General features: G+C 36.9%; 1 protein-coding gene across 2 annotated transcripts; it reads right to left on the bottom strand.

The window, feature by feature from the left end:
• Positions 1-445: 445 nt before the first annotated feature.
• Positions 446-27,378, bottom strand: LOC133526095 (zinc finger-containing ubiquitin peptidase 1-like). 2 transcript variants are annotated; one of them, XM_061862551.1, is made up of 18 exons: positions 26,605-27,378; positions 19,105-19,907; positions 18,732-18,817; positions 18,235-18,373; positions 17,779-17,926; positions 17,517-17,572; positions 17,262-17,372; positions 16,245-16,562; positions 15,628-15,735; positions 14,013-14,126; positions 12,535-12,706; positions 10,895-11,018; positions 9,395-9,548; positions 8,689-8,780; positions 6,934-7,064; positions 5,292-5,380; positions 2,331-2,471; positions 446-1,286 (listed from the first exon to the last, which is right to left on the bottom strand). In XM_061862551.1, the coding sequence occupies exons 2-18, from the start codon at positions 19,249-19,251 to the stop codon at positions 1,251-1,253; spliced, it is 2,166 nt and encodes a 721-aa protein (XP_061718535.1). In that variant the 5' UTR covers positions 19,252-19,907; positions 26,605-27,378; the 3' UTR covers positions 446-1,250. The 2 variants fall into 2 exon arrangements, with proteins under 2 accessions (XP_061718535.1, XP_061718534.1); XM_061862550.1 differs by having other exon boundaries at positions 19,105-19,253.

Below are 27,378 nucleotides of genomic sequence, written 5' to 3'. Positions count from 1 at the left end.
AGTATTTGTTGTATTCAAATAATATTTCTAAGGTAAGGAAAGGGTCGATCGATTTGTGTGGTAGCGTTGGCTGGTTGTAGGATATACTAATCGGTCGATGTTGATCGATACCATCGATCGACATCGATCGATTGATGTGGTTTAGTAGCAACTATCGATCGAGGTCGACTGTTCCGTTCTATCATCGATCGTTTATCGAACAATCGGTCTAGTAGAAACTATCGATCGAAGTCGACTGTTCCATTCTACCATCGATCGATTGGTCTAGTATAAACTATCGATCGACGTCGACTGTTCCATTCTACCATCGAACGTTTATCGATCAATTGGTCTAGTAGAAACTATCGATCGACGTCGACTGTTCCATTCTACCATCGATCGTTTATCGATCAATTGGTCTAGTAGAAACTATCGATCGACGTAGACTGTTCCATTCTACTATCGATCGATTGGCCGAGTAGAAACTATCGATCTATATCGACTGTTCCATGTCAACGTCGATCCATGCCATCGATCGATGATTGATCGATTAGTGTGGCTAACACAAACAGGCTTAGAGTGTTAAGCCTGTTTGTGTTTACCTCTATTTGTGTCGCTGTTTCCTTTCTGTATTGTTTTTTTTATTGAGGTGTGTAATAAGAGCATTTTTATCGTAATCACACACAAAATATTTCTGAAACACTAACTACACTTAAATTTCTGTAATTAATAATAATAATATAATATATACTTTTTAATACTGCAGTATCTACTTGTCTACGCGTAGAATAACTATTTATTATTTATATCACTCTTTAAAACACTAAAATACTCTTAAATATCGAAGGCATATCACGAAGCCATGTTTACTATAAACAATTTATTTTTATTTATTACTAATCGACCGACATTTTGTATTCTTATTGTTTTTATAACTATTTTATTACAACGCGTCGTTGATTATGAAAATATTGCGATATGTAAACTAAAATTGAATTATTTAAGAAATTGACAAAATAATAAAGAGGTAGTAAATTAAATTCAATCGTGAAATATTTACTAATGACCATGATATTAATATGAATAATTCGAAGAAGTAAAATACTAAAAGAATGCATATTAATAATTATGATACATAATACAATCGAATTGACCATTTGTTTGTTAAAACCATACCATAAATGGCCATAGAGATGTGTTGAGCTGCAGCCGGAAAATGAGCTGTATGTGGCCTGCATAGAGTTGAGGATGGCGGAGCCACGCTGCCTTCACTATGGGATTCGGACTGATTGTAGTACTTTACTGGCCTGAAATATAATTAAAAAGTTAGTTACATCTACTTTTATTTTAGTAAACAGTCCCTTTGTTAGTTTCCCTAGAAAACTATCCATTTCCATTACTTTCGTGTGTAGTTGTTGATATAACCCCTTATTCATAAACGTCTACTAAAGGTAACAAGCCGCTAATAATCGTTTGTCCCTTTCCGACGTATTGGTATGATGGTAAGGGACAAACGATTATTAGCGGCTTGTCAACTTTAGTAGACGTTTATTAATAAGGGGATAAGTATCTTATAGATCGTGTCATTCACGACAACGCGTGTCTTGACTTGTATTGTCATGCTATTAAAGGCTAAATTTGACAAATGTGCGCGTCATCATCGTGGACATAGAGAAATAAGAAGTAATAGAGTGCTCACTCCATACATCAGTTTTGGTACCAAAATGCTGATTATTTTCGCAGTCGACATTTAGTATCGAGTAGCGGAACTCTCAGTACTGCTACTCGACAATAGATATCGCGGCAAACAAAAAGTCTAATGCTCAACGATTTTCCGCTAATATTATAACCAGAGTAAGCGTAGGAGTTGGAAATAGAGTTCCGGTTACTGTGGTTATAATATTAGCGGAAAATCGTTGAGCATTTTGGTACCAAAACTGATGTATGGAGTGAGCACTCTATTACTTCTTATTTCTCTATGTCGTGGATGACATGAACCTTTAGATTATTGAACAGTATTTTTGAGCGATAAATTTAATTATGAAAACCTATAAACTAAGTATAAATTTTTTTTTATTTCTAGCATAAATTAAGTACACATGTTCACCGATGATCGCGTTTTTTTGGGTTTATACATTATTTCAACGTTTCAAGTTGATGATTATCTTACAGAGCATTTTTTGAGACAGAAAAAACTACTATAGCTGCAAATGTATACCTATACAATATAGTGGAATGCTCCCAAATTGAAAGCTACAATTTGCTTTTACTTTGTATAAAACAACAGTACTGTTCACGTATCCCTAAACTCCCTATAGATACTAAACTTGCTGCCTTACAGGACCACAGACCTCATACTCCTGCTGGTCTCGCATGACGCCGGTGACGGCGAGCAGTTGGTACTGGCGCGCGCGCAGGGCGGGAGAACCACGGCGGAGCAGGCGCAGCGCAGCCGCGCAGGCGCACATACTGCCCAGTAGGACTTGTCGCACCTGCACATGTGACAACACAATCAGATAAATAGATCCATTCTGACCACAATATTCGCTGCGTGCAAAGCGGGTGGTAGGGAAGCCGGAACGATCACAGCGCTTGATGTGGCCAAAAATGGCAAAAATGCTAGGCTAGGTGTTTTTGTCAATTCCCATACTTCTCCGTTATTTTGTTCACGTTTCTTGGTTTGTAATCATATTTACGATAGAAATAAATCACGATAGCTGCAATAATACTGAACTAAACAGTAATAGTTAGTTTTATATACTTCCAATACCGAGCTAGAAATTAGCCTTCTATAGCATATAGTATTATTCCAGGCTTAATAACGTAACGGCTAAACATTTTATCTAGTCTATCCTAGACGACCAGTCTGGCCTAGTGGGTAGTGAGCCTGCCTATGAAGCCGATGGTCCCGGGTTCAAATCCTGGTAAGGGCATTTATTCGTGTGATGAGCATGGATATTTGTTCCTGAGTCATGGGTGTTTTCTATGTATTAAAGTATTTATATATATCGTTGTCATAAGTACCCACAACACAAGCCTTATTGAGCTTACTGTGGGACTTAGTCAATTTGTGTAATAATGTCCTATAATATTTATTTTATTTATTAGTCTATGTCAACACAGTTTGGCTTGAATGTTAATAAAATAGTATGGCTATTTGGCTAATACAGTGTACCAACATTAAGTAATTCTAATATTAGTTACAATAATAGTTACTGAAAGCCCGTTAAAAGCATACTTTTGGAACGTAGAGTTGTCTGTCGCAACAGACGTTGTGGTAAGCAAGAGAACATATTTTTTAACACAAAATGTGTTGATTAACACCTGTGAAGAAGGGCAAAGTTTTTATCAAACCATCATAATGAAACATATTTTTTCTCATTGAATTTGTAACTAAACAAAAGTGAAGAAAATTTTCCGAATAATATAGTGAAGACGTGCCTCGGCCGAGGCAGCCCGCGCGTTTGCCTCACGTCTACACTGGCCGTTTTGTGCGCGAGGAAATTGCCTCGCGCGTATGTTCGCTCTGTGTGGGTGGACCCGCGTATAGGGAATATTGCTGCAATGTTCTGCCACCAGAGCGCAGCACTAGCACGTATCTTAATCCATAGAGTAACTTATAGATACTGTGCCTTAAACTGTATTTTGACAAGTTTTCATAGATAATAAGAGGGTCACATTCGATTTGGTTATAGGGACCGTGCGCGTTGGAGGGTCTGCCATCTTGTGGCCTGAATCGGAACCATAGACATGTACATTTACACGTCACGTGTTTTCTTGTACATAGTAGGTTCTGCCATCTTGTGGGCTACATCGGAACAATAAACATTATATTTACGCCTCGCGCCAAAAATCTGACGGCTGCTGTGCTGCCTCCTACAGTTCATGCACGCTCCCTATGCATTAAAATTTGGAACATCTCTGAAAAAAAAGCAATTCGATTTGACCTCTATTCTAATATCAGTCAAGATGCCTTTTTGTTCGAAATGAACAATTGCATACAATTTTGACATATCTCGCATGTTAGTTTGTATCGAATGATACGGAAATAGGACTCGACTCTAGTTTGTCTCTGAATATAAAAAAACTACATGCGTGAAAAAAGTTTTCATTTACCGCCATTTGACGTACAGTTTATCTTTTAATTAGTTTTAAGTATAAAATGAATATGTTTTGTTATTTTTAAGGTAACTATACTAACTATAGAATAAATTTCGTGTAAAATAAGCGATAAAAATATTTCGGTGACGCCACCACATATCCGCGAGTTCCGCCAAGAGAGCAACGATTTGGCAACGATGCCCTAACGGAGGCTGTAATTTCGGTTAGTGAATATTTCATAGAAAGTCTATAATATGTGTGTAGATAAAATAGTGTATGTAACTGTACATAATTAGGCATTAAAACATTCGTGTGATCTTTTTAAGAAACTCACTTCGTTCGTTTCTTAAACCCACACTCGTGTATTTTAATGCCTTTTATTATGTAGCAGTCACATAAACTACTATTACTTCTTCCACCTTGCCATGGTTACGTCATGCGTTGGTATCTGAGCAAAAAGGATTTCCGTACTATGGCGTGTTTGCCTGGCAGTTTTCATCAAGGCCCGGAACCGGTTTTTAAAATACCGGTTTATTTCGGTTTTCCTCCGAACTTTTATAAGAACGCGAACGTTTTAAGAACTTTATCGTTACCTACAAAAACGGTTTATTCGATGAGCGACGCAACAGCCGGTCGGCCTGGTGGTGTGCCACGTAAATATAGACGCCGGTTCGAATCCGACCTTCGCTACTGGAGGCCACCCCGTCACTTTTTGTTTCTCCTCTGAAGGAATAAACCGGTTTTTATTGTTCTAAACCGGTTAATTTGGCAAGAACTATTCTCATAAAAACCGGTTTAAATATAACGGTTTTTCGAGCGATACCAAAATTAACAGGTTTTGCGCCAAGTACATGATAACGATTTAACCGGTTTCCGTGCCCAGATTTTCATGCAACGAATGACCTTAGTGTAATCGGATCATTATTTTTAAATAAAGATATTTATTCTAAAACTTATTAAATAAAAAAATACAATCATTAAAATACTTAAGGACTAACAAATAAACTTAACTATAAATAAAACTAAACCTAAACTAAACTAGTCAAACAACCCACCCCGCGTCGCTCCCAACGCAAAGGTGCCCATCACGCTTGCTGCGTTTCCGCGTTGAACCGCGATGGACAACCTATTTTTAAATTGTTTCTTTTTTGTCACGTAAACACTGCAGGGGTAAACTTACTATACGACGTAAATATGCAATGATCACTCACTTGTGCAGGCGAATGTGAGGGGTCGAGCACCAGCAATGTCGCCTTGCCGTCTTTATGCTTCTCGTAGCCTATTATCGTTCTAGAATGCCCTGGAAACAATCATCACCAAATTACTCAACGTTTATGTACCGACTACCGGGACAAGAAATCGGGACACATCTTTATTTCTTTGGCAACAATATTACATTGTGCAACGAGGGGGTAAGTGATATTTTGCAAGCGAGGGTGGTAATAATAAAAGCGAGGAATTAAAGACCCGAGGTTGCAATATTCTTACCCCCGGAGTTACACACAATGTTTTTCATCACACTTGGGAAGAAAAAACTAAATTTTAAGCAAAATAATTCTTAAATACGGTGACATTTCAAACATTCGTCCGCCATATTGTCATGCTTTGACAGGTTAGGTATCGAAGGCACAGACCTATTCGGCATTCAGCCACGAATGAAAATTATGAAAAAATATTTTACAGTACATATGGGGCTACTTTATAGCACTAGTGCGAGAAGTAGCATATTACGTTACTGTGTCGAACATTTAAAGGGCCATATGTACTGTAAAACGTTGTACGATACATGTGCGAATAGGTAATTCGCAACTCGTGTCGATTTAAAACACTCCCTTCGGTCGTGTTTTAATTTATCGCCACTCGTTTCGAATTTCCTATTTTTCGCACTTGTATCGTAATGTACTATTAAACTGCTGTTAAATTAATCAAATTAAATATTTTTAAACATAAACAAACATATTAAATTATTAACGGCAGTATTTTTAAAGTAAAACTCATTTACACTATGTGGTTTCTATGAATACGTCACATAATTTCAAAAAAAGTTATAACTCCCTAGGCAGTTATAGCTTTTTTTTCACAATCCATAACTCCCACGGGAACAATATAGGCATTTGTCCTTCAGTACACCTGCTTGAAATAAGATCTTTTTCGAGCAAGTGTGATGAAAAAGTATGATACAATGTATTTGATCACTTTGGCCGTCACTATTATACGTTCTTATTAATTTGGAGTTTTGATTCATTACATCACACGTTTTGGGGGAGGGAGGGGGTCAAGAAAATATGTTTATGTTGTGACAAGGGGGAGCGGAGTCACAAACTTTGTGACGTAACCGATTTTTTTTTATTCACTGTGTCAGTTAAATAATGAGTTTTTGGAACGATAATCGTTTTTATTGGTTTTCCTAATTCGTTTTGTGTTATAATATTACTATTATTTCTTTTATCTAAAATATTTTGATAATATATTAATTAGATTAGCCGATTTCGTTGAAAACAAAATTGCCATAAATGTGACGTCACAGGGGGGAGGGGTTTCCCAAATATGACCAATTTGTTGTCAAAGTGTGACAAGGAGAGGGGGAGGGGTCAAAACACCTCGAAATTCGTGTGACGTAATTAATGGATCACAGATGACCCCTTGATTATTATTTAAAATGTATTGAAAATGTTTTTCTCTTTCCATACTTTATTTACGTGTAATGTTTGTGTGCATTTACGAAATAAATGAATATATATATATATATATAATTTAATGTTGACTCTACCGATGCATATCGTAAAAGGTGTCTTCGGGTAATTCCTAATACGTCAAAATTTCGGGTAGTTTCCATAACCACCCATTACATACCTTGGTGCTGCAAGTAAAGCGGTGCCTTGAACCCGTTGGGGTCCTCGGTGAAGTATCGCAGCACCCAGTCGAACAGGGCCGGGTGCCCGCCGTCGGGACCCGTCGGTTTGTGGAAATCAATCAGTTGGCATCTGTTCAAACATAAAGTAAACTATGGAAGGTAGAGGTAAGGAATGAAATCTCCATGTACCAACAAGTGTCCGTCAAAAAACCTTCAATAGGTGGCGCTACAATACCTAGAATAGTTGAAAAAAAAAAACAAATCATAGACAGCGCACTTCACTCCGTCAATAACGTTCTTAGCTACTCTAGCGCTACTCTGGAGAGATTTGAAACTATTATTTATAGCTAACAGCTGGACACTTTTGCAACAGTTCTGCCTATGGAGATTTCATTCCTTACCTCTACCTTATCTACCTTCCATAAAGTAAATCTTAAATTTGCCTCCAGCATCTTGTTGCATATGGGCATTTTCAGAAAAAAGTGTACCCTGTACTTTATTTTCAAACCTAACAATTTTTTTGGCATAATTAATGAAAGTCATAATGTAATGATTGTCAGGTTACCATAAGTCATAATTCTGAAACCGTTAGCTTTTACAGGATTTTCGTAAGGTTATCCTATAGATAGGTTTAGTTAGGTTTTTTTTTTATGGCAATACCGATAAGTTACGCGTTTCTGAGAAAAACCAAATTATGACTAACGAACATGCGGATAAACAATACATTATGACTTAAAACTTTATGGGAAACCATAGAGACCCATCACGAGCACTATCGATTTAAGCAATAAAAAGAGTCCCACTTTAAATGACAGTTTTGTAACGCAGTTACATAACTGTCATTTTAAGTGGGACTGTTATAGGTGGAGGTAAGGAATGGAATCTCCATATACCAAAAGGTGTCATCAAAAAACCTTAAATAGGTGGCGCTACAATACCTAGAATACTTGAACAAAATAATCAAATCATAGACAGCGCACTTCACTCCGTCAATAACGCCTAGGTTCTTAGCTACTCCAGCGCTACTCTGGAGAGATTTGGAACTATTATTTATAGCTGACAGCTGGACACTTTTGCAACAGTTCTACCATAAGAGATTTCACTCCTTTTAATTCCACACTACATGTTGTAAGGACCGTTGCAAAACTGACTAATACATTTCAATACAATTAAGGCAAAACGGGGTACCATATGTATGACTGCATGTGCATAAACATATTGGTTTTACTCTAGATACTTGTGTCATTATTAGTGATTTTAACCTATCTTTTTTGTTCTGAAATTTTATTCCTAATATTGGCTATGTGCGTATTGCGCGATGAGACCACATTAAAACCGAAGACAAACAAACCGATTTAAGTCAGTGCATAGATAAATGAGTAAGCATAGAGTGCTCACTCCATACATCAGTTTTCTTACCAACCGACGTGACGATAGATAAATGGACACATACTCGTAATGGTACATTAACCAAGTGCAGTCGTGTTTGGCGCCATAAAACTTTGGAAGTGTGCATTTTTAATATGGTTGAGAAAAAACCTAGGTATGGGGGGTGATTTGTCGATAAAATTCATCGTACTATACGTGGTTAACGGCTCCACTATACGTGTACAAACACATTGTATAAAGTTATGAGTCTCGAGTGAAAATTACCAAATAACTAAAGTATTCCATAGCCACTATAGGCACCACTGTCATCCACACGGTTGATTATTGTACGTTTTAGCTAAAATATATATTTCCAAGTTTCTCACCGTATCCTGAGGGAGGACAGCACGGTGACGACTTCGCAGGCCCCGATCCATTTGCGAGTGTTATGTAGCTTGCAGCCCAGCTGCTCTGAACCCTGCAATTATAATATTACTTTGTGTATTAACAAAGAGAATTTGAAATAGAGGTGTATTGTCAAAGAAAACTTTGTAGCGACGTAAATTTACTGCCATCTTTCGACACGTGATTAAAACTTTTTGAACGCCATTTGACTTTGATCCTTATTCTTTCACTGATATGTGTTCAATTTGTTAAATATTAAAAAAGTGTCGCCATCTTACCGGGCAGTACCTAAAAGTTATGGCGCCATCGCTCGAAACGATGTCGCCATACCTTTGGCCTTTGATCTATTAGATGGCGCCACTTTTTGATATTTAACAAATTGAACACATGCCCGTGAAAGAATAAGGATAAAAGTCAAATAGCGTTCTAAAAGTTTTAATCATGTGTCGAAAGATGGCAGTAATTTACGTCGCTACAAAATTTCCTTTGACAATACACCTCTATGTAAAATTCTCTTTGGTATTAAGGGCAGTAAACAAGAATTTACAAACAAGTGTTTTCAAGTCCGAAGCCGAAGGCGAGGGCTTAATTAACACGAGCTCGTAATTATTGTACCGCCCGTGGCACACACAATGTTTTTCATCACACTTGTGAGAAAAAAATAATTAACCGAAGCGAAATAATGACCTGCGTGTCGAAGCCCATCTGCCACGCCCGTTCCACTAGAAGTTGTAGGCGCGGTATGGACGGCGCACATTCGCCGTCCTGCTCTGTCATACAGCTTAGGAGTTTGCTGTATTCAGGGTTCCGCATTAGGGAGGAGAGGAGCATTTGCATATTTCTGTGGATAAATAGTGTTTACTTAGTATTAAGATATATTTAAAGAAATGTAAACAGTATTCAGACTAAATATTGAAGGAAAACATCGTGAGGAAACCGGACTAAACCCAACAAGGCCTAGTTTACCCTCTGGGTTGGAAGGTCAGATGGCAGTCGCTTTCGTAAAAACTAGTGCCTACGCCAAATCTTGGGATTAGATGTCAAGCGGACATCAGGCTCTCATGAGCCGTGGCAAAATGCCGGCACAACCCGAGGAAGAAAAATACTAACCCCCTTATTCATAAACGTCTACTAAAGTTGACAAGCCGCTAATAATCGTTTGTCCCTTTCCATCATACCAATACGTCGGAAAGGGACAAACGATTATTAGCGGCTTGTCAACTTTAGTAGACGTTTATGAATAAGGGGGTAAATATTGAGGATATAACACAATACAAATAATTTCTACCGCGGTCTGATGGAACAATGTTGAGAAAAAGTGGTTGCGGCGTTTGTGGTCTAAGTGGTCTGTTGTGGAGAGTGGTCTGTTTAATCTAACACGGGCTATTATATTTAGTAACTTTGAGTATAATTACAGTGAGACACCTCATTCGGTTCTCGTATGTTTCTTTTATCTTAATGAATGTTTTAATTATACAGGATTTTGACTCTTGGAGACCCTATACATCTCTAATGATAATTTGATAAACTATATAATATTTTAGTTCTGAAGAGATTTGTAAACTTTTCCTTATCCTTAATCCTTAGTCTTTAAGTGCTAACACTGTACTTATACTGTTTTCAATAAAATTATTTGTATTTGTATTTACACAGGCCTCTAAATAATTTGAGATTTTATTTTATGTACCTGGTTTTTTTTTCTTAAATTTTATTATTATTTTAGTTTTTTTTTGTAATTCGACATTGCATTGATAAATCCAGTTGAGTGTATTTTATAATTGTCGATGTGCTTTTTTTTTGTTTTGGCGACCGGTCTGGCCTAGTGGGTAGTGACCCTGCCTATGAAGTCGATGGTCCCGGGTTCAAATCCTGGTAAGAGCATTTTTTCGTGTGATGAACATGGATATTTGTTCATGAGTCATGGGTGTTTTCTATGTTTTTAAGTATTTATAAATATTTATATATTATATATATCGTTGTCTAAGTACCCTCAACACAAGCCTTATTGAGCTTACTGTGGGACTTAGTCAATTTGTGTAATAATGTCCTATAATATTTATTTATTTATGTAAATTCCATGTTGACGTGTAAAAGTGCCATTGTGGCCTATTTGCTGAATAAATGTTGATGTTCATGAATCTGAAAGAAAATTAATAAAATTATACCGATAAACTGTGGTATTTATACCTATAACCGCAGCCCCAGCCGCGGTCCCCGTAGGTGCTTGCGTAGTGGTCGACGGCGCTGCAGAGGTAGGTTTTCACGATGCTTTGATTTTGGGCGTTCAGGACTACTATCCTCTCCAAAATGCCTGTGGAACAGGGATTTTTATTAATAGTTGAGGGTAATAATAGGCCAGAATACACTGTGCATAGAGTTGTATGAAAAGTGGTAAGGTATCTCTGCAGCGAACTGTGCATTATCTTCATTACAAAAGTGAGAAATTGTGTTACAACAGAATTGTACCAGAACTGATAAAATGTTTCAGGCTCACCAATGACTTCACTTACTTAGACTTAAGCCTAAGGCGCAAGACTTACTGCCTGTACAGCAATCGAAATAAAAACAATGTGAAGAAAGAAGCGTGCTACGAGCCATCGCTCCTGGCGAATTGACTCGAGCGACCGGCGAACGCGGTGGGCGACGGGAATAGAGCTATAACCGCGAAAATCTAAGTTCGTCAATTGCGGGCATTTTTTTCTGTCACTCTAATTACGTCTTAGTGAGAGTAAAAGAGATAGATCCCCGCAATTTGCGAATTTCGGTTTTCGCAGTAGGCCCCCAGACACGGGCGGGCGGAGCGGTGGACACAGCTTTTGTGGATTGATCAAAACTCTTTTTGAAATGATTTGTTTAAATACTCGTGTTGCGTGTGTGTGTTGGACTATATAATAAAAATATTAATGTTTCTACACTCATTCTAGTGTCGTCATATTTTTTTTGTTTTGAATGTATTTTTTTTCTAAACATGAGCTTCTTTCGAGGCACTAAAGAGCCACTTTCGCTAAAAACATTATTTTTAAACATTTGAATATGTTCCATTCGTTCGATGCCGCCAACGCTGCCGCGGTATACGTGGCATGCTAGTCGCTTCGCTCTACTTCGTCGCGTCGCCCGTTAAGACCAACGGCCACGGCCAGGACGTGACGCTTCTCTCGTATTAAACTGCTACAGGATGAACACCGAAGCACACGGTTATATTAAGCGTCTTGACTCACCACTGGTCCTAGAGACGCCTTCTCTCATAATAAGTATCCTGTAGAGCTAAGATTGTCGGCTCTTTATTATATGTCACCATACCTGTCACGTTCTAACAAGTATGTAAGTGCGAAAGTGACGGGCATAAAAATGGAACCATGCTGCCACTGCTGCTATGGCTAGAGCTTTACAATAGAATGATAGGTTGCAAGTAAGGTTGTAAGTAGTCTTCTGAAGGTGTTTGCAGATAGGTGAGACTCACATGTTAAAAAGATGGATCAGCCTTCACACTACTTTTGTAAATTTTGATTGGTGACATGTTTTAATTAATTATTATTATTTGACGAAATTTAATTTTAATTCGATACATTTTATAATTTTCAAAATTTAATTTAATGCTTTTAATTGTAATATCTTAATTGTAATTGTTTAATGGACAATTTAAATTACTGTGGAGATAAGTTATTGACATTTTATTATTTTATGCTCATCCGGTTACGTCTGTGTTTGTGATCTCTGTATGTACTAACAATAGTCTTGTAAGTTATGTTGTGTAATACTAACACTTTTATGGGTTTTGCCTGAAATAAAGGATTTAATAATTATTAATAATAATAAAAATAAGTCACCACTAGTCCTGGAGCAGCCGGCGTCGAGGCCGGCGGCGGAGGCGCGGCGCAGGCCGACGCTGCGCTCGTAGTAGCCCGCCACGGACAGCGCGCCGGAGTACACGGCGCGCTTCAGGCTGTTGCTGGCGCGGTTCGTGTAGCCCTCCGAGTCCTCTTCCATGCCGTATTGTTGCTGGGAAATAGTACATTGTGCAACGAGGGGGGTAAGTGAAACTTTGGATACGAGGGTGGTAATTCCCGAGTTTGAAATATTCTTACCCCCGGAGTTACACACAATGTTTTTCATCACACTTGTGAAGGAAAAACTAAATTTGAAGCGAAACAATTCTTAAATACGGTGACATATCAAACATTCGTCCGCCATATTGGAATTTCTTGGCAGGTGAGCCATCGAAGGCATTCAGCCACGATTGAAAATTATGTAAAAATATTTTAAACAGCTGTTCAATTAATCAAATTAAATAATTTAAAATAATTAAAACATAAACAAAAATATTAAATTATAAACGTCAGTACTTTAAAAGTAAAACTCATTTGTGCTACTTGGTTTGTATGAATAAGTGACATAATAAAAAAAAACTATAACTCCCTAGAGAGTTATAGTTTTTTTTTCACACTCCATAACTCCCACGGGAACAAAATAGGCCTTTCCTTTCCTTCAGCACCGTGAACAAGTGTGTCGAGCAAGTGTGATGAAATAGTAGATTGATTTACCAAGGGTGAAATGGTTACTTCTACCCGAGTTAAACACTCTTCTTTTCATTTCGACTATGAGGAAAGTCAAACTCAATAAATGTAGGTTAAGACTGGAATTAGCGCAATTATATTTTGATTGAAAAAAAAATCTAAAACCATAGACAATCCGATCTTAAATTGGGATGTGTCTGAAACCTTAAAAAAAGTGAAACTGTATGAATATTTTTATTACTAATACTAATTTGACGACCGTTCTGGCCTAGTGACCCTGCCTATGAAGCCGATGGTCCGGGGTTCAAATCCTGGTAAGGGCATTTATTTGTGTGATGAGCATGGATATTTGTTCCTAAGTCATGGGTATTTTCTATGTATTTAAGTATTTATAAATATTTATATATTATGTATATCGTTGTCTAAGTACCCTCAACACAAGCTTTATTGCTTACTGCGGGACTTAGTCAATTTGTGTAATAATGTCCTATACTTAATAGTTATTTATTTCTTATATTAACTAATTATAGTTTAGGCTTTAATGAACACACTTCCATAGGTTTCTTGAAAAATGGACTACTTTTATTTTGTTTGAACTCAAAAAGTCGCATTTAATGACGCGACGTCACAACTGTCACTATTGAAAAAAAAAATTATGCTCCGGTAAATACCAGACACTGATGATGATACCAATCTCAACGGAGACTAAATCTTACAAAACACATTATAATTATCATCATCAAGGGTAGAAAGTCTACTTAAAATAAACTGCAAAATAAATAGTAATTTACCCTTAACATTTGAAATTCATGCTCTTCCCTGTTCCTCTGCTGTTCTCGCTCGGCCGCGCTCAGCGCCGCGCCGCACTCTTCGCCGCGCTCGAAGTGCTCCTCTATGTGCTGAATCTGAACATGGAAATTTATTTTAGTTGTCATAAAGAGGGGGTAATATTAGGAGTTAGGAGATATATCCAGGCTGGTGACCACTGAAGATCCAAAAGAGTTGGTTGAAGCTTGTGCAAGTGGAACAAGGTGCCGCGAGGAAACGGAAATAATTAACCACATATTCCTGAGGCTCGTAGGAAGGAAAAGGAAAATATCGTATACAAATTTATGTCAATTACGCAAAAAAAAAATTGTTTATTTTTTGAAGGTTTTATACATAATAAGTACATGTTCTTGGAAAATTTATGGCTTAATATGAATTCGTACATTTATTTCTCGTAAAAACTAGTCTAGTCTATAGGGAGCGTGTATGAACTGTGGAGGCAGCACAGGAGCCGTCAGATTTTTCCGATGTAGCCCACAAGATGGCAGCACTTACTATGGACAAGAAAACACGTGACGTGTAAATGTACATGTTTATGGTTCCGATTCAGGCCACAAGATGGCAGATCCTCCAACGCGCACGGTCCCTATTCAAAGTGTTCCTTCTCACTTTGATATCTGTCATGAAGAAGTTCTAGACTAGGTCCCATAGTGGTGCTATCGTCATTAAAAAGGCGTTATGCAGTGAAACACAATAAAAAGTTTTTTTTTTTTTAATTGGTATTAACTCTGAAACTAGGCGAATTAAAAAATAGTTTATATGACATTTTTGTCTCTAAATACGATCCAGAATACACTGTTAAAATCTTTCCGTTTCCTTGCGGGCACCATGTCTATGCCACTGCTATTTATGTAAGCTTTGTTAGCACAATGTAGAATGCATGAATTATATAAAATACCCTATAAAAAACTGGTGAGGGCATTTTATATAACTAGTAAAATCATTCAACAATGGAAAACTTCATTGTTGTTATTTATTTTCAGTAAAGCAAAAAAAAAAAACATTTGACTGTCTGCAAGCCAGAAAATCAGTAAATGGGTTGTGTTGGGGTAGGAATTAGAGGACAGATGATTTTTTAATGCTTATATGCTTTGCTAACCAAAGATACGCAAAATGTTTCATTGAGTTAAAAATAATTCATATCTTTCGCTCGCAGAGATATTTTCACTCTGTGGATCTGTAGAGTATATTGTTTACGAGTGAGTAAAGCGAGATGTCAACCAATCAGAAACACACAGCCATAAGTGTGACCAAGATGGCAAATCACGTGATAAAATCCTGCCATGTTTTCCCGACACCCTCAGGGTTCTTCTCTCTCGTTTGGCTTGGCAGGCTGATTCATATCATGAGCGAGGAAAGAGCAAGCAAATAGCACTGAGATAGACGAGTGACTGAGCAGGTTAAATCTTCAGTGAGTTCAATAAAAGGTATACAGTGTAAACTCCATATATAATGTCACTTGATATAATGATTCACTCCCTATGAAGTCAACATTTGTTGGCTATAGTTACTTTAATATATATTTCTCTCCGTATAATAAAATATTCATTATTTTTAGTTTGATGGCCTAGAACTCACCAGTTCATGTTGTGACAGTGGCAGCGGTTGGCAGCACACGGGGCAGTTACTCACAGGACTCTCTTCCATCATGACTACATCATCGCAGGAGGCATTATCCACCTGGTCCTATATATAATAAAATATTACTTCTAGTAAAACTACATAACTTTAACCTTTCAAACTCCTTGTCTTCTTTAGTAGCCTTGAAATTGCAATGTTGCCTTGTTTCCCTGATTTTTTTCCTATTTAAATATCTAAGTCCCCAAAATCTAGTCAATACCCTTTAGTTCTAGCATAATATAAATTGTGTAAAAGTTTGCTAATAGGCGGGTCCACAAAGAGTGTGCATTGCGCATATGCACAAGGCAATTTCCTCGCGCACAAATGACCAGTGTAGACGTGCCTCGGCCGAGGTGGCGCGCACGATTTGCACACCCACGTGCATTCGCCTATTTACCGAAAAAAAATGGTTTAGATGTTAAAAAATTACCAAAGAAATAAGAGACAAAGACTTTAAGGGCCTTTTAATTTAAGGATAACGGATATTCTACTCCTCTCGGGCATTAATAAATAATAATTCAAATGCAGCATGTAAAATCAAAACAAAGTTTACAATATGAATAAAAAGAACTTACTGCTTTCTGTGGACTCAAAATATCCCTATGCTCCACATTCACGTGCATTTCCACATCCGAACCATTCGTGAACTCTCTCTCGCAGATCGGACACTGGTACGTCGAGCTATGAGGCCCGGGGGACATCGCCATCGCACTGTAGGCTAACGTCGGGTTGTCCAACGTGTTGTTCGTAGGGTTGTCCAAAGTTAAAGTCGGGTTTGCTGTGTTGCTGTTTGCGTTCCCCATCACGGAAGGAGAGGTCAGGTCGAAGTGAGCGCGGTTTATATGCTCTTCTAACTTTCGAGGACATGTTGATGTGAAATCGCAGAGGAGGCACTGTTGATCAATTTTGGATATAGTTATTTAACTTATTAATATAGATTTTTATTCGTCTGCTTTATGACGCAAACTTTAGCGAATTTCGTTCAAAGTAAATTAATGTTTATCAATAATTATTGGCGGACACGCGTTGTTTTGAATCGAAAAATTAACTGTCACTGTCATTAGTGTCATGAGTTGACATTTGGATTGCGGTCCTTATTGCAGTGGTTTCATAAGGGATACATATTATGCGGTGAAAAATGAATGTTGAATTATATAAGACTAAATAAATTATAATAATATTACAAACTTAACAAGCCAAAGTAGATATTTTTACAGAAAATGCCTTAAGCGTTCGCTATTATATAGTTGGTCAAACCAATTTGTCAGTAAATAAGAACAATAAAAACTATACTCATCCTTTTCTTTTGGATGCTAGTACTAGTGTAAGACAAAGATAGTATGACTCCCTCTGTCTATGTTTGAAATGAGATAGCCCTTTGACAAACTATACTTTAGCAATCCCACTAAAAGCGCAAAAAGCACAAAAAGCGCGAAATTATTTTTTTTTATGGTAGGACAACACTTCACGCCAAATTTTTTTTAAATTTACCGCCTTTTTCTACTAACGGAAAGGGCTTGCAAAACTATACTTTGTAATTGCTTCGCGCGTAAAATTAAAAGTTCTATTTCATCATATGCCGTTCATATTACCTGAACTGTAGGGCTTGGAGTGGGCACTGACTTTTTAGGTGTGTTAGGTTTTAGTTTTAATGCTAATTGTGATCTCAGCGGGGAACCTTGACCAGCACTTGCCATTGTCAACTAAAATCAACAAGAAAAAAATCATTAGTTATGCAGTTAACGACCACTATCCCAACTAATGTGAAATATAGAGTAAATGTATTAAATTTTTAGCTAAAAGAAAGTTGTCTCATACTGTCGTTAGAATAGGTATTAGATAAGCACCTTATTCTTGTTTGGTGATCCTTCATAACTTCCTGAATTGTGGCTTGGACTGGAATCTGAAACATAAGAATTAATTTAAGTTCCTTTTCCTTTTCGTTTCCTTATTTTCGTATTTAGGGGAAGGGGTCGGTCTATTCTTATTTTTTTCTTACATGGGGTTGGGAGAGGATCAAAAACTACTACTAGTAGTAGGAATAAATAAAAAAAACTGGCATAAGTGAGTATCATAAGAATGATAGTCTTTCTAAAAAATTGTTCGTACTTTTCTTGTCATGCCCGTTGACCATGTCCCGTTCTCTGGAACCTTCCCGACTCAACTTCTTTGGAATTACCCCGTTGCTCGTGTTGATGTTTTTCAAGCCGTTGGCCAAGTTGATGTTCTTTGGGGACCTCTCTTCGAACTCTTTCTCCTGAAAACCGTGACAAATTATAATTTACTATGTAAATTGGAATTCAGAATATTAATCTGGAATTTAATGAATATTTCTGAATATAAAATTAATTAAGAACATATTAGTCGAGTGGGGTAATTAACTGGAGACAGATGATGTAACTAATTTTTTTTTACAAAGAAAACTTCAATTGCTTAAGTTCGTCGCCATTATGAAACGAGGCGGATTCGGGGCTGTGCCAGTCGTTCACGGGGCCAGGCGTGTTGTAGCTGCAGCTATCTGTTGTGGTCATCTTCGAGCCTTCGTCGTTATTATTAAGGCTTTACCTGAAACCCGTTGTGACAGTTCTTGGAGATGGCGCCATTATGAAACGAGGCGGATTCAGGGCTGTGCCAGCCATTTATGGAGCCAGGGGTGTTGTAGCTGCAGCTGTCTGTTGTGGTCATCTTTGAGTCTTCGTCGTACCTACAAAAGAATATATCGCAATACGTTAGGAAGGGACTACGTGATACGTGATCTTCCACTATCAAACATAAGTTTTGTTAGACAGTGTTAAAAGACCCACTACATTAAACAATCTCTGGAATAGGTATCTTGATATGTGATCAGCTGTATAAAAATATTTTGTTTTCGTAAATTCATAGTGCGTTTTCAAATTCACTTTTCTCATGAGTCCTATTGTGAATAATGCGAATATTGTTCAGTCTGATCTACATTTTTAACTCACAGAATACGAATAAATGTTGAAAATCACGGCGATGTGTTCAGAAAATGAAATCATTGAGCTAAGACACAGATTACCAAGACTAAAAGTTCAACTCACCCAGGACTCTGATCATCTATGAACGCCATAAGTTCCCTCTCGGGCGTGAGGTAGTGTAGATGCGCTCTCTGTACATGGCCTGGTAGCTGTAAACAAGTAATAAAACTTTGTATTGACAGTTTCAAATGCACAAAAGAAAATTTCCCAGCAATTTCGGGCCTTTAGAGTGTGGAAGCGCCTCATCTCGTCCGTGAGTCCCGCAGCATATCTCTCAGGTGTATGGGAATGTAACTAACCTTTGGTGGGGGCACAGAGCATTCGCAGAAGGGGCAGGAGGAGCGACCTGCGACATGGGCCTCTAGAATGTGGGAGCTCATCATCTCGTCCGTGAGTCCCACAGCATAACTTGCAAGTATATGGGAATGTAACAAACCTGTGGTGGGGGCACGGAGCAGTCGCAGAAGGGGCAGGAAGGGCGCCCTGCGACGTGGGCCTCTAGAGTGTGGGAGCGCATCATCTCGTCCGTGAGGCCCTCCGCACCGCATAGCTCGCAGGTGTATGGGAATGGGCTGGTCGACATGGCTGGAAGGTAAGTACGATATCTTACTGTAAATGCGAGATATATCGATATAAACTCACTCGATCATCCATCGTATGTGTGATCATTACCTACTCATGTCTTTTAAATTTACTGGCGACATTGATAGGCCATGATTGCAACGTGTATGAAAAAATCGCGGAATCAAAAGTCAAAAGCGTTTATTTGTCCAACATAGGTGTATACATCAGTACAGGTCCCATATACATCATCATTGTATCACTATGTTGTGCCGTAAGGCGTACAATTTTTCATTTATGGACGGTGGCTGCATGCTGTGCACAGTTACCATTAATAATCATCTAACAAAAATTCACGTACCTACACTATAATATGTATGGAAGGTAGAGATACTTACTTTTACTTTTTGAGGTAGAGGCAAGGATCAGTAACTCCTTAGGCAGAATTGTTGAAAAAGTGTCACCTATAAATAATAGTTCCAAACCTCTCCAGAGTAGCTAAGAACCTAGGCGTTATTGACGGAGTGAAGTGCGCTGTCTATGATTAGATTTTTTTCTCAAGTGTTCTAGGTATTGTAGCGCCACCTATTTATGGTTTTTTGTCGGACACTTTTTGGTATATGGAGATTTTGTTCCTTGCTCTACCTTCCATAATAATATGCTTTGTCAAGTTGTCAACTAAAAATTAAAAAAAGAATACTTTTAAAACTAATCATGTCATGTCATCTGTATTTCTTAATTCATTCGGAATTTTATAAAAAAAATTTTTGGTGCCATTCCAAATATATTTTTTCTAAATAGCGCTGTTTTGGAAGGAAACGAATTTATTTTGCTTCTAAGACGTATACTCTTAAACTGTTGGAATAACTGCGAATTGCCTTTAACAAAAACTACAATTTCAAAAAATATATAAACACGGTAAAATTAATATTCGTATTTTTTTAAAGTATGGTTTACATGATTCAAGTTGCTGTATTCCACATAATGATCGAATACATACATATTTTTTCTGTTTTAAATACCACCTCAGTTAAACAAGTTGAAGAAACAGGTTAGACAAAGGATTTGGGAAACATTTGACTGTACGGGTAGTAAACGAAAATGCTACGAGGTTCAGTTTCTGTTTCTTAAACAAATACAAATTCGAAAGTTTGCTCGAAACCCTTGAACGGTATTTGGATGATTTAGAAAAACAGATCCAAGTAGCAATGTGCCAAAGAGAGTTTTAAACAAAAGTTCTTGGTATTGTTTTCGGTACGTTTTTGGCAAACCTTCTTATATGGTTCGATTCGAAGAATGAGATACGTTAACGATAATTTCTGGTTTAGATAAGTTCTCATTTAGATATCGTTTTGTATGTCGTATAATTGATAGAAGCAGCTCGATTCGGGCAACCAATGTCACTTTGACGTTAGAAATATCTTTGATAGATCTTATTTGGATCACAGCGGAATCGAAATAAACGTCAATTTTGACATGTCGTTCAGTTATCGATCTTTTAAAGATATTGAACTTGTCTTAATCATTCTTCTAATCAGGCCGATAGTTAGATTCGATTTCAATGACACTTGAAATAGAAGCCAATGGGTGACGTAAATATTAAATGTAACAGTCGTCAACGGTTAAAAGGAGATTGAGTAATCTGAACGGGAACTTTCTAAGTGGAAACTTGCATGAGAATTTTCTCATGAAAGTCTGCAGAAATTCTCGAAAATTTTGAGAATGTTCTCCAAGTATCCCAAATCGTAATTGCATTTTAGACCTATTTATTTTAACTACAATTTTGTTTATCTTATAAACAGTAGGTATATATAATATATGTATAAATGTAGCTATATCGGGTTCGGTGCCTCGACCCCTACTTAAGGTAACACTTCGCATGAATATAACCAGTGTGATTTCAACCGCCGTTAGTTTCACTTGTCCCCTGTCACATACGGAACAGTCATCAACGTTCTTTATATTAAAGGAGGTTTGAATGATTCTACTGCCCTTTCATGTTGGTATTCAAAAGTTTACGTGTGGAAAGCACTTAGCCCTACATTTGCTAGTGATGGAGTACACGTATAGGCACTTTAGAATTAACCAGAACAATTAGCTAAGTAGACTAAGTGTTATGCTGAGTGACAATGTAGATATTAATGCTTGCCAAGTTGCCAGCAAACATTTAAAATAACATACTGCCATTTTCGTCAGTTAAATTGTATTCTACCAAAAACATCTCGTCTAAAATTGGCGGTATAGACCTTTGGTCTGCTTTGGTTGGTTACTAGAAATGAGTCTATAATCACTAGCTTTTACTGTAAAAGAGTTATCAAATCTCAGCAAATGCCAAGCCCCTCTAAGCCCTGCCTTTAGTGACCCTATACCTTGGTTGAAAACTATGGCTTGCCCGGCCATTTCTCGGTAACCTTAATAAATTTATATTAAATTTATACCTTATTTATTTTATTTTATTCGTGAAAAGCTCTTGCGGGCTCACAGGTGACCCCAAAACGCTCACAAGATAATACAACCAATATCAATGTAAATACATTGAATAACACAATTATACAAAGTAAAATTTAATTACGTCAAATTACAATTAGATAAATAGTATAGGTAATATAAACGTCAATTAAACAACGCAAGCACACAATTATTTATTTACAATGAACGCACTTAAAGATTTGCAAATTTAACTATTTACTTATAACGTAAAAACTCGCAAAATTGTATTGAGATAAACGTTCTGCTTTTCATTTCGAATACGAGAAAAGTAAAATACATGTATTTTTATAGCATTTCTCGAGGGTACTTTCAATTAACCATTTAGGTAAAAGTATCGTTATTTATGAAACGGGGAGTTAAATATCAGAATGGAAATTGTAGATATAACAAATCCATTTAAAACCAAATTTTAATTGATTATGTTATTTTTTATGGTAAATATATGAAATAAATAAAAGGTCATCCGACATCCAATATTGGATCGTATAATGTGAAAACGCTGTCACAAAGCAAAGCTACGTGTGCTACTATACGTCGTAGCACTTCGAAGTAGCAACGTTCTCAGCGGGCGTCAGCGAAAACTATTCGTAGCGTAGCCGTAGAATAGGGGTTATTCCCACTAGTTACCACCAAGTTGTTACCAGTGGTAACTACTGGGAATTTGTTTACGACCTTTTACCACTGGTAACTACTGGGAAAAAAAATCCCACTAGTTACCATCAACTCGATTTGGTGGTAACTACTTTTACGATTTTTTTCCCCAGTAGTTACCACTGGTAAAAGGTGGTATTTTTTTTCTAAGTATTTACCACCAAAATGTGGTTAGCGTTCAATACTAATAAAAACAGTGTAAATATATAGTGCTTAATCAATAATTAATTTAAAGTCTAAGTAATTATAAGTTAATTAGTTATTAGTCGATGACTGTGTCAGTAAACTGCCTTAAAAGTGATCAAAAATAGTCAGTCTTTGACTGATTTGTTTGTTCGTTCGTATAATTGTGACGTTATTTATTGTCGATGGCACTTACGCCATTATCAGCAATGCTTCTATATAAAGTGTGCGTACAGTGCGGCGTAAGCGCCCTCGACCAAATATCCAGATTTAATAGATGACGTCACAGTTCATTCAATTTACAACTAATAAGATAAATTGCAACTAAACGTTAATTTCTCTTTAACTTTTAATTTTATGCACTTGCACCGGTTATAATATTTTTGATCACTTTTAAAGCAGTTAACTGAAACACTAATCGACTTATAACTATTTATTAAGGCACTCTTTATTTATACTTTACTATTTCTACTATTTTTATGAGTATTGAGCTCTAACAAAATTTGGTGGTAACTACTGGGAAAAAAAACCCACCTTTTACCAGTGGTAACTACTGGGAATAACCCTAGAATAGGATCGGAATTGGAATGGAAGCCATACCACTAAGCGTGTTCTTTTAGGCGTTTGCTAATGATATTTTAGGGGTTACATAATGTTATCTTTACAAACCAAAGCTACATGTGCGTCGTAGCACGACGTAGCTACGTTTTCAGCGTGTGTCAGTAAAACTATTCATAGCCGTAGAATGGGAACGAAAGTTATGCACCAAACGTATTAGTGGTTTCCTAATGGCCCGATTCGAACTTTAAGATACGTCAAATTTTAGGTTTAGATACGATGTCAGTGTCAAAAGTTACGTTTTTGTTTGAAGTAACGTCACTTTTGACACTGACATATACGAACCGTATCGTATCTAGACCTAATATTTCACGTATTTTAAAGTTCGAATCGGGGCGTAAAACCTCGTCTGTGCATGATAAATGATCCTGACCGAATTTTTAGACATATTTTTTCGATTATAATATTTTCTGCTCCATATAATATAACCGACGATTCACCACCACATACTTGTGAAAGGTTATAGCTGGCTAAACTCTGACTATGGTTGGAAATAAACGATATTGCCGTTAAAAATGTAAGATAGGTATTTTTATTACAACTCGGTAAAGAAATACTTTAGATATCATTTTATTTACTATAACAATATACATAATGGATATGTACAGAGGATTACTATAACTAGAAGAAAAAAAAACTTACTTTTTAACTTTTCAATGTCAAGAACTTCAGGCGTCGTGAGTTGGCGAGTCCATTGCGCTAAAATATTATTTTTTATACCTAATATCACGTACCTAAATTTTAAAATTGTTAGCTTGTTCGAATGTTTGTCAATAACTCAATATTTTGCACCTATTTGTAATAGGTTAGTATTTTCATTTGATATTTACCAGTCGCTTTTCGGTGAAGGAAAACATCGTGAGGAAACCGGACTAATCCCAACCAGGCCTAGTTTACCCTCTGGGTTGGAAGGTCAGATGGCAGTCGCTTTCGTAAAAACTAGTGCCTATGCCAAATCTTGGGGTTAGTTGTCAAGCGGACCCCAGGCTCCCATGAGCCGTGGCAATATAAGTAACAATGAGGAACGCGAGGAAGAAGGATTTACATTTGCAAAATACACAAAGCAAAATAAGTAACAATTCTGCAGTGTGACTTAAACATTATGGGACCTAATACATTCCACGAGTCTTCTCTTTCGGAACAGGCTCTATGTTAGAAATGAAACTTGTGGTCACACTAATCGTGTTTACACACGTGGCAAGATCTGATACTCTGAAAGTAGACCGCGAAGATTCTTTGGGATAATTCAATTTATTATTACATAGAAAATAAAGTAACAATCCTGCAGACTTAACGGAAACGTTGTGTCAAGTACGAATAGTTGAGTACATTAGAAACGGAACGTGTGGTCACGCGAACGGGTGATTGCACACGGGGCAAGTTCACTGATTCAAATACCTACTCTGAAAGTAGGCCGCAAAAATTTTTTTTGGAATATTTATTATATATTAAAGGGTTTCTTTATTTTGCAAAAACTGATGAGAAAGTTGTAGTTTATCCACAAGAGTGACAAAGTTGATACACATTTTGAGTTGTTTCCTCAGTTTGAATTGACTTTTAAATGATGATATTGAATGATACATATTTAATAGCGATTACTTGAATTCAATTTGTAATATTTTACAGTTATATAGTATTTGCCTCGCGTTGCCTTGGTGAAATTTTTTGTGTTTCACTCGGTAACAAAGTTTGCTTTGCCTTGAATAAGCGTAGGAGTTGAAACTAGAGGTCCGGTTACTCTGGTTATAATATTAGCTGAAAATCGTTGAGCATTAGACTTTTTGTTTGCCGCGATATCTATTGTCGAGTAGCAGTACTGAGAGTTCCGCTACTCGATGCTAGATGTCGACTGCGAAATTAATAAGCATTTGTAATACTCTTCTACTATGTAATAGACTGCAATTTTGATACCTAAATAAATCATTTTTCAATTTCATAGAAGTTTGTAGTTTAAAATAACCGTCTGGGCTATCAAAATCGCTGCCAACTTATCTTGGTTTGACTCTATTTACGAAGCGGCCTTATCTTGTATTAATAGGGTTGTTTCCAATTTTTTTAAACGCTTGTATTACGTTCTATATTAACTAAAAGTTGCGCTAAAATTCGACTTTTATACTAAAAACTGCTTTAAATATGTTAAATTAACAAAATATATTTTGACGGACGCTTTCGCGCCCAAAACGCTCTTTGAAAATTGTGTGACGTCACAGTTTTCGGTTTGACACATAACTACATACACACGTAGAAGATACGAGCTGCCAACTGACATTTGTCATTTGTTGTTTATCGCCTAACTGTCAACAGTGTCAATCCGAGAGTTGTGACGTTATCAGAATCTTCAAAGACGTTTCGAGTTTGGTCACGTGACGTGTGCTAAAAGATATTTTAGATTTAATATTTACAAAAATATGGTCATTACAGGTCCCCTAAAAGTAATTTAACGTGTTCTTTATAATCCAAAAGAATTTATTGGGATACAATTCTGCCCTAAGATTTGTAGATGGAAACAACCCTATTGGTGTAGCTAATTCCATAACAATAAATAGGCTGTAGGTAAAATATATCATGATCAGTGAAACTATAAGTCGCTCAGCTTGTGGTCAGCCTATATAAGATTTTTTGGCAGTATAAAAAAAACCGGCCCGTGCGAGTCAGACTCGCGCACGAAGGATTCCGTACCATTATCTATAAAAACGGCAAAAAATCACGTTTGTTTTATGAGAGCCGCCTTAAATATTTATTTTATTCTGTTTTTTTAGAGTTTGTTGTTATAGCGGCAATAAAAATACATCATCTGTGAAAATTTCAACGGTCTAACTATCACGGTTCATGAGATACAGCCTGGTGACAGACGGACGGACAGCGGAGTCTTAGTAATAGGAATTCTTTTTACTCTTTGGGTACGGAATCCTAAAAAACCGTACCGTTACCGTTAAGGACGGATTAATAATTTTATTAAAACTTTAAAACTTATTTCATTGTGGTAGATATTTACATAAAAATCGCCAGCAATTAAAAAGCAAATGTTGTTTTAGCGTGCTTTGAAAAGTTTTACGAAAACACACCGCACTTTGTTTACGATTCGAATTTTAAAAAGCACATCATGTACAACATGGCCAGTGAGTACTCGTAATTCATTTAGAGCTCGGGTGAAGTATTGAAAAAATACTCACGACCTCTACTATTACGAGAAAATTGATTTTTCTTATAATTGCGTTCACATAGAAACCAAACACAATAACGATATTAGCTCCAGGCTGAATCGATAATTTTACCGCAGTTTTGTTTTCAAGGAAATCACGGTCTTTCTCATAGCTTCAATAAACAAATTAAAAAAAAATAGCTAAGACATCCCTTAAACTAATTGGTTTAAACGATTAACAAGTTCGTTTTATAGCTAAAACGTTTTTTTTTTAAGAAAAATGTAACTTACCTAAGCGGCCAGTGTTTTTATTGTCGATGTTTTGCGGGCTTCTCCGCCTTTTCGCAACACTACCTATTCGTTTCACCTTTGATTATGTAGTAAATTAAAGCTATCATTTTCTAACATTAATATTATAATTTACAATAAAACTGGCGACAGGTTGCGAGACACGCCATTCATGAATTTTATGCACACTGAAAATAAAGGAACTAGTAAATAATTCAGCAAATAGCTACATTTTCCACTCATTGCGTACTCTACTCCGACAGAGACGGAAACACCAAAAACATACAGCTATTTCTGTTACACCTAAGGTTTTATGAACGGAAAAATAGAGCAATTGACATTTGACTTGCTAAAAATATATCTCCCTCTCTTTTTATATCGGCATGCTGCCGCGCGTTAGTCCCAGTAATCCTGAATCTATGGTTCGACGCATGCGGAGAAGAGTCGATAGTGGCGCCCCTGTCGGAAGTTGAACGGTATTACGTAAGATATTTGTAACCTAGTGACCGTGTACGTAACTTATTGAGTTATGGCTGGGGGTAGTCAAACGGTGTAGTTCGTGAAAATTATACTAGATGGCGCTGTGTTTTGTTTTCTTTTGTGCTGAAAAAGTTTGTGACAGTATCGTGTTTTTTTTTAAACTACTAGATGTTAATGTTACGTCATTAATTTCAATAAGCCTATTTTAAATAAATTGTAGTAGTGGTACTTTTAGTTTTTTTATTATTATTTATGAATGCACAGGCAGCTTATAGCTGATACGTGCACATCAATGTC

This window comes from Cydia pomonella, chromosome 16, assembly GCF_033807575.1.
Source record: "Cydia pomonella isolate Wapato2018A chromosome 16, ilCydPomo1, whole genome shotgun sequence".
Classification (NCBI taxonomy): domain Eukaryota; kingdom Metazoa; phylum Arthropoda; class Insecta; order Lepidoptera; family Tortricidae; genus Cydia; species Cydia pomonella.
This window is presented reverse-complemented; position numbering and strand designations above follow the sequence as displayed.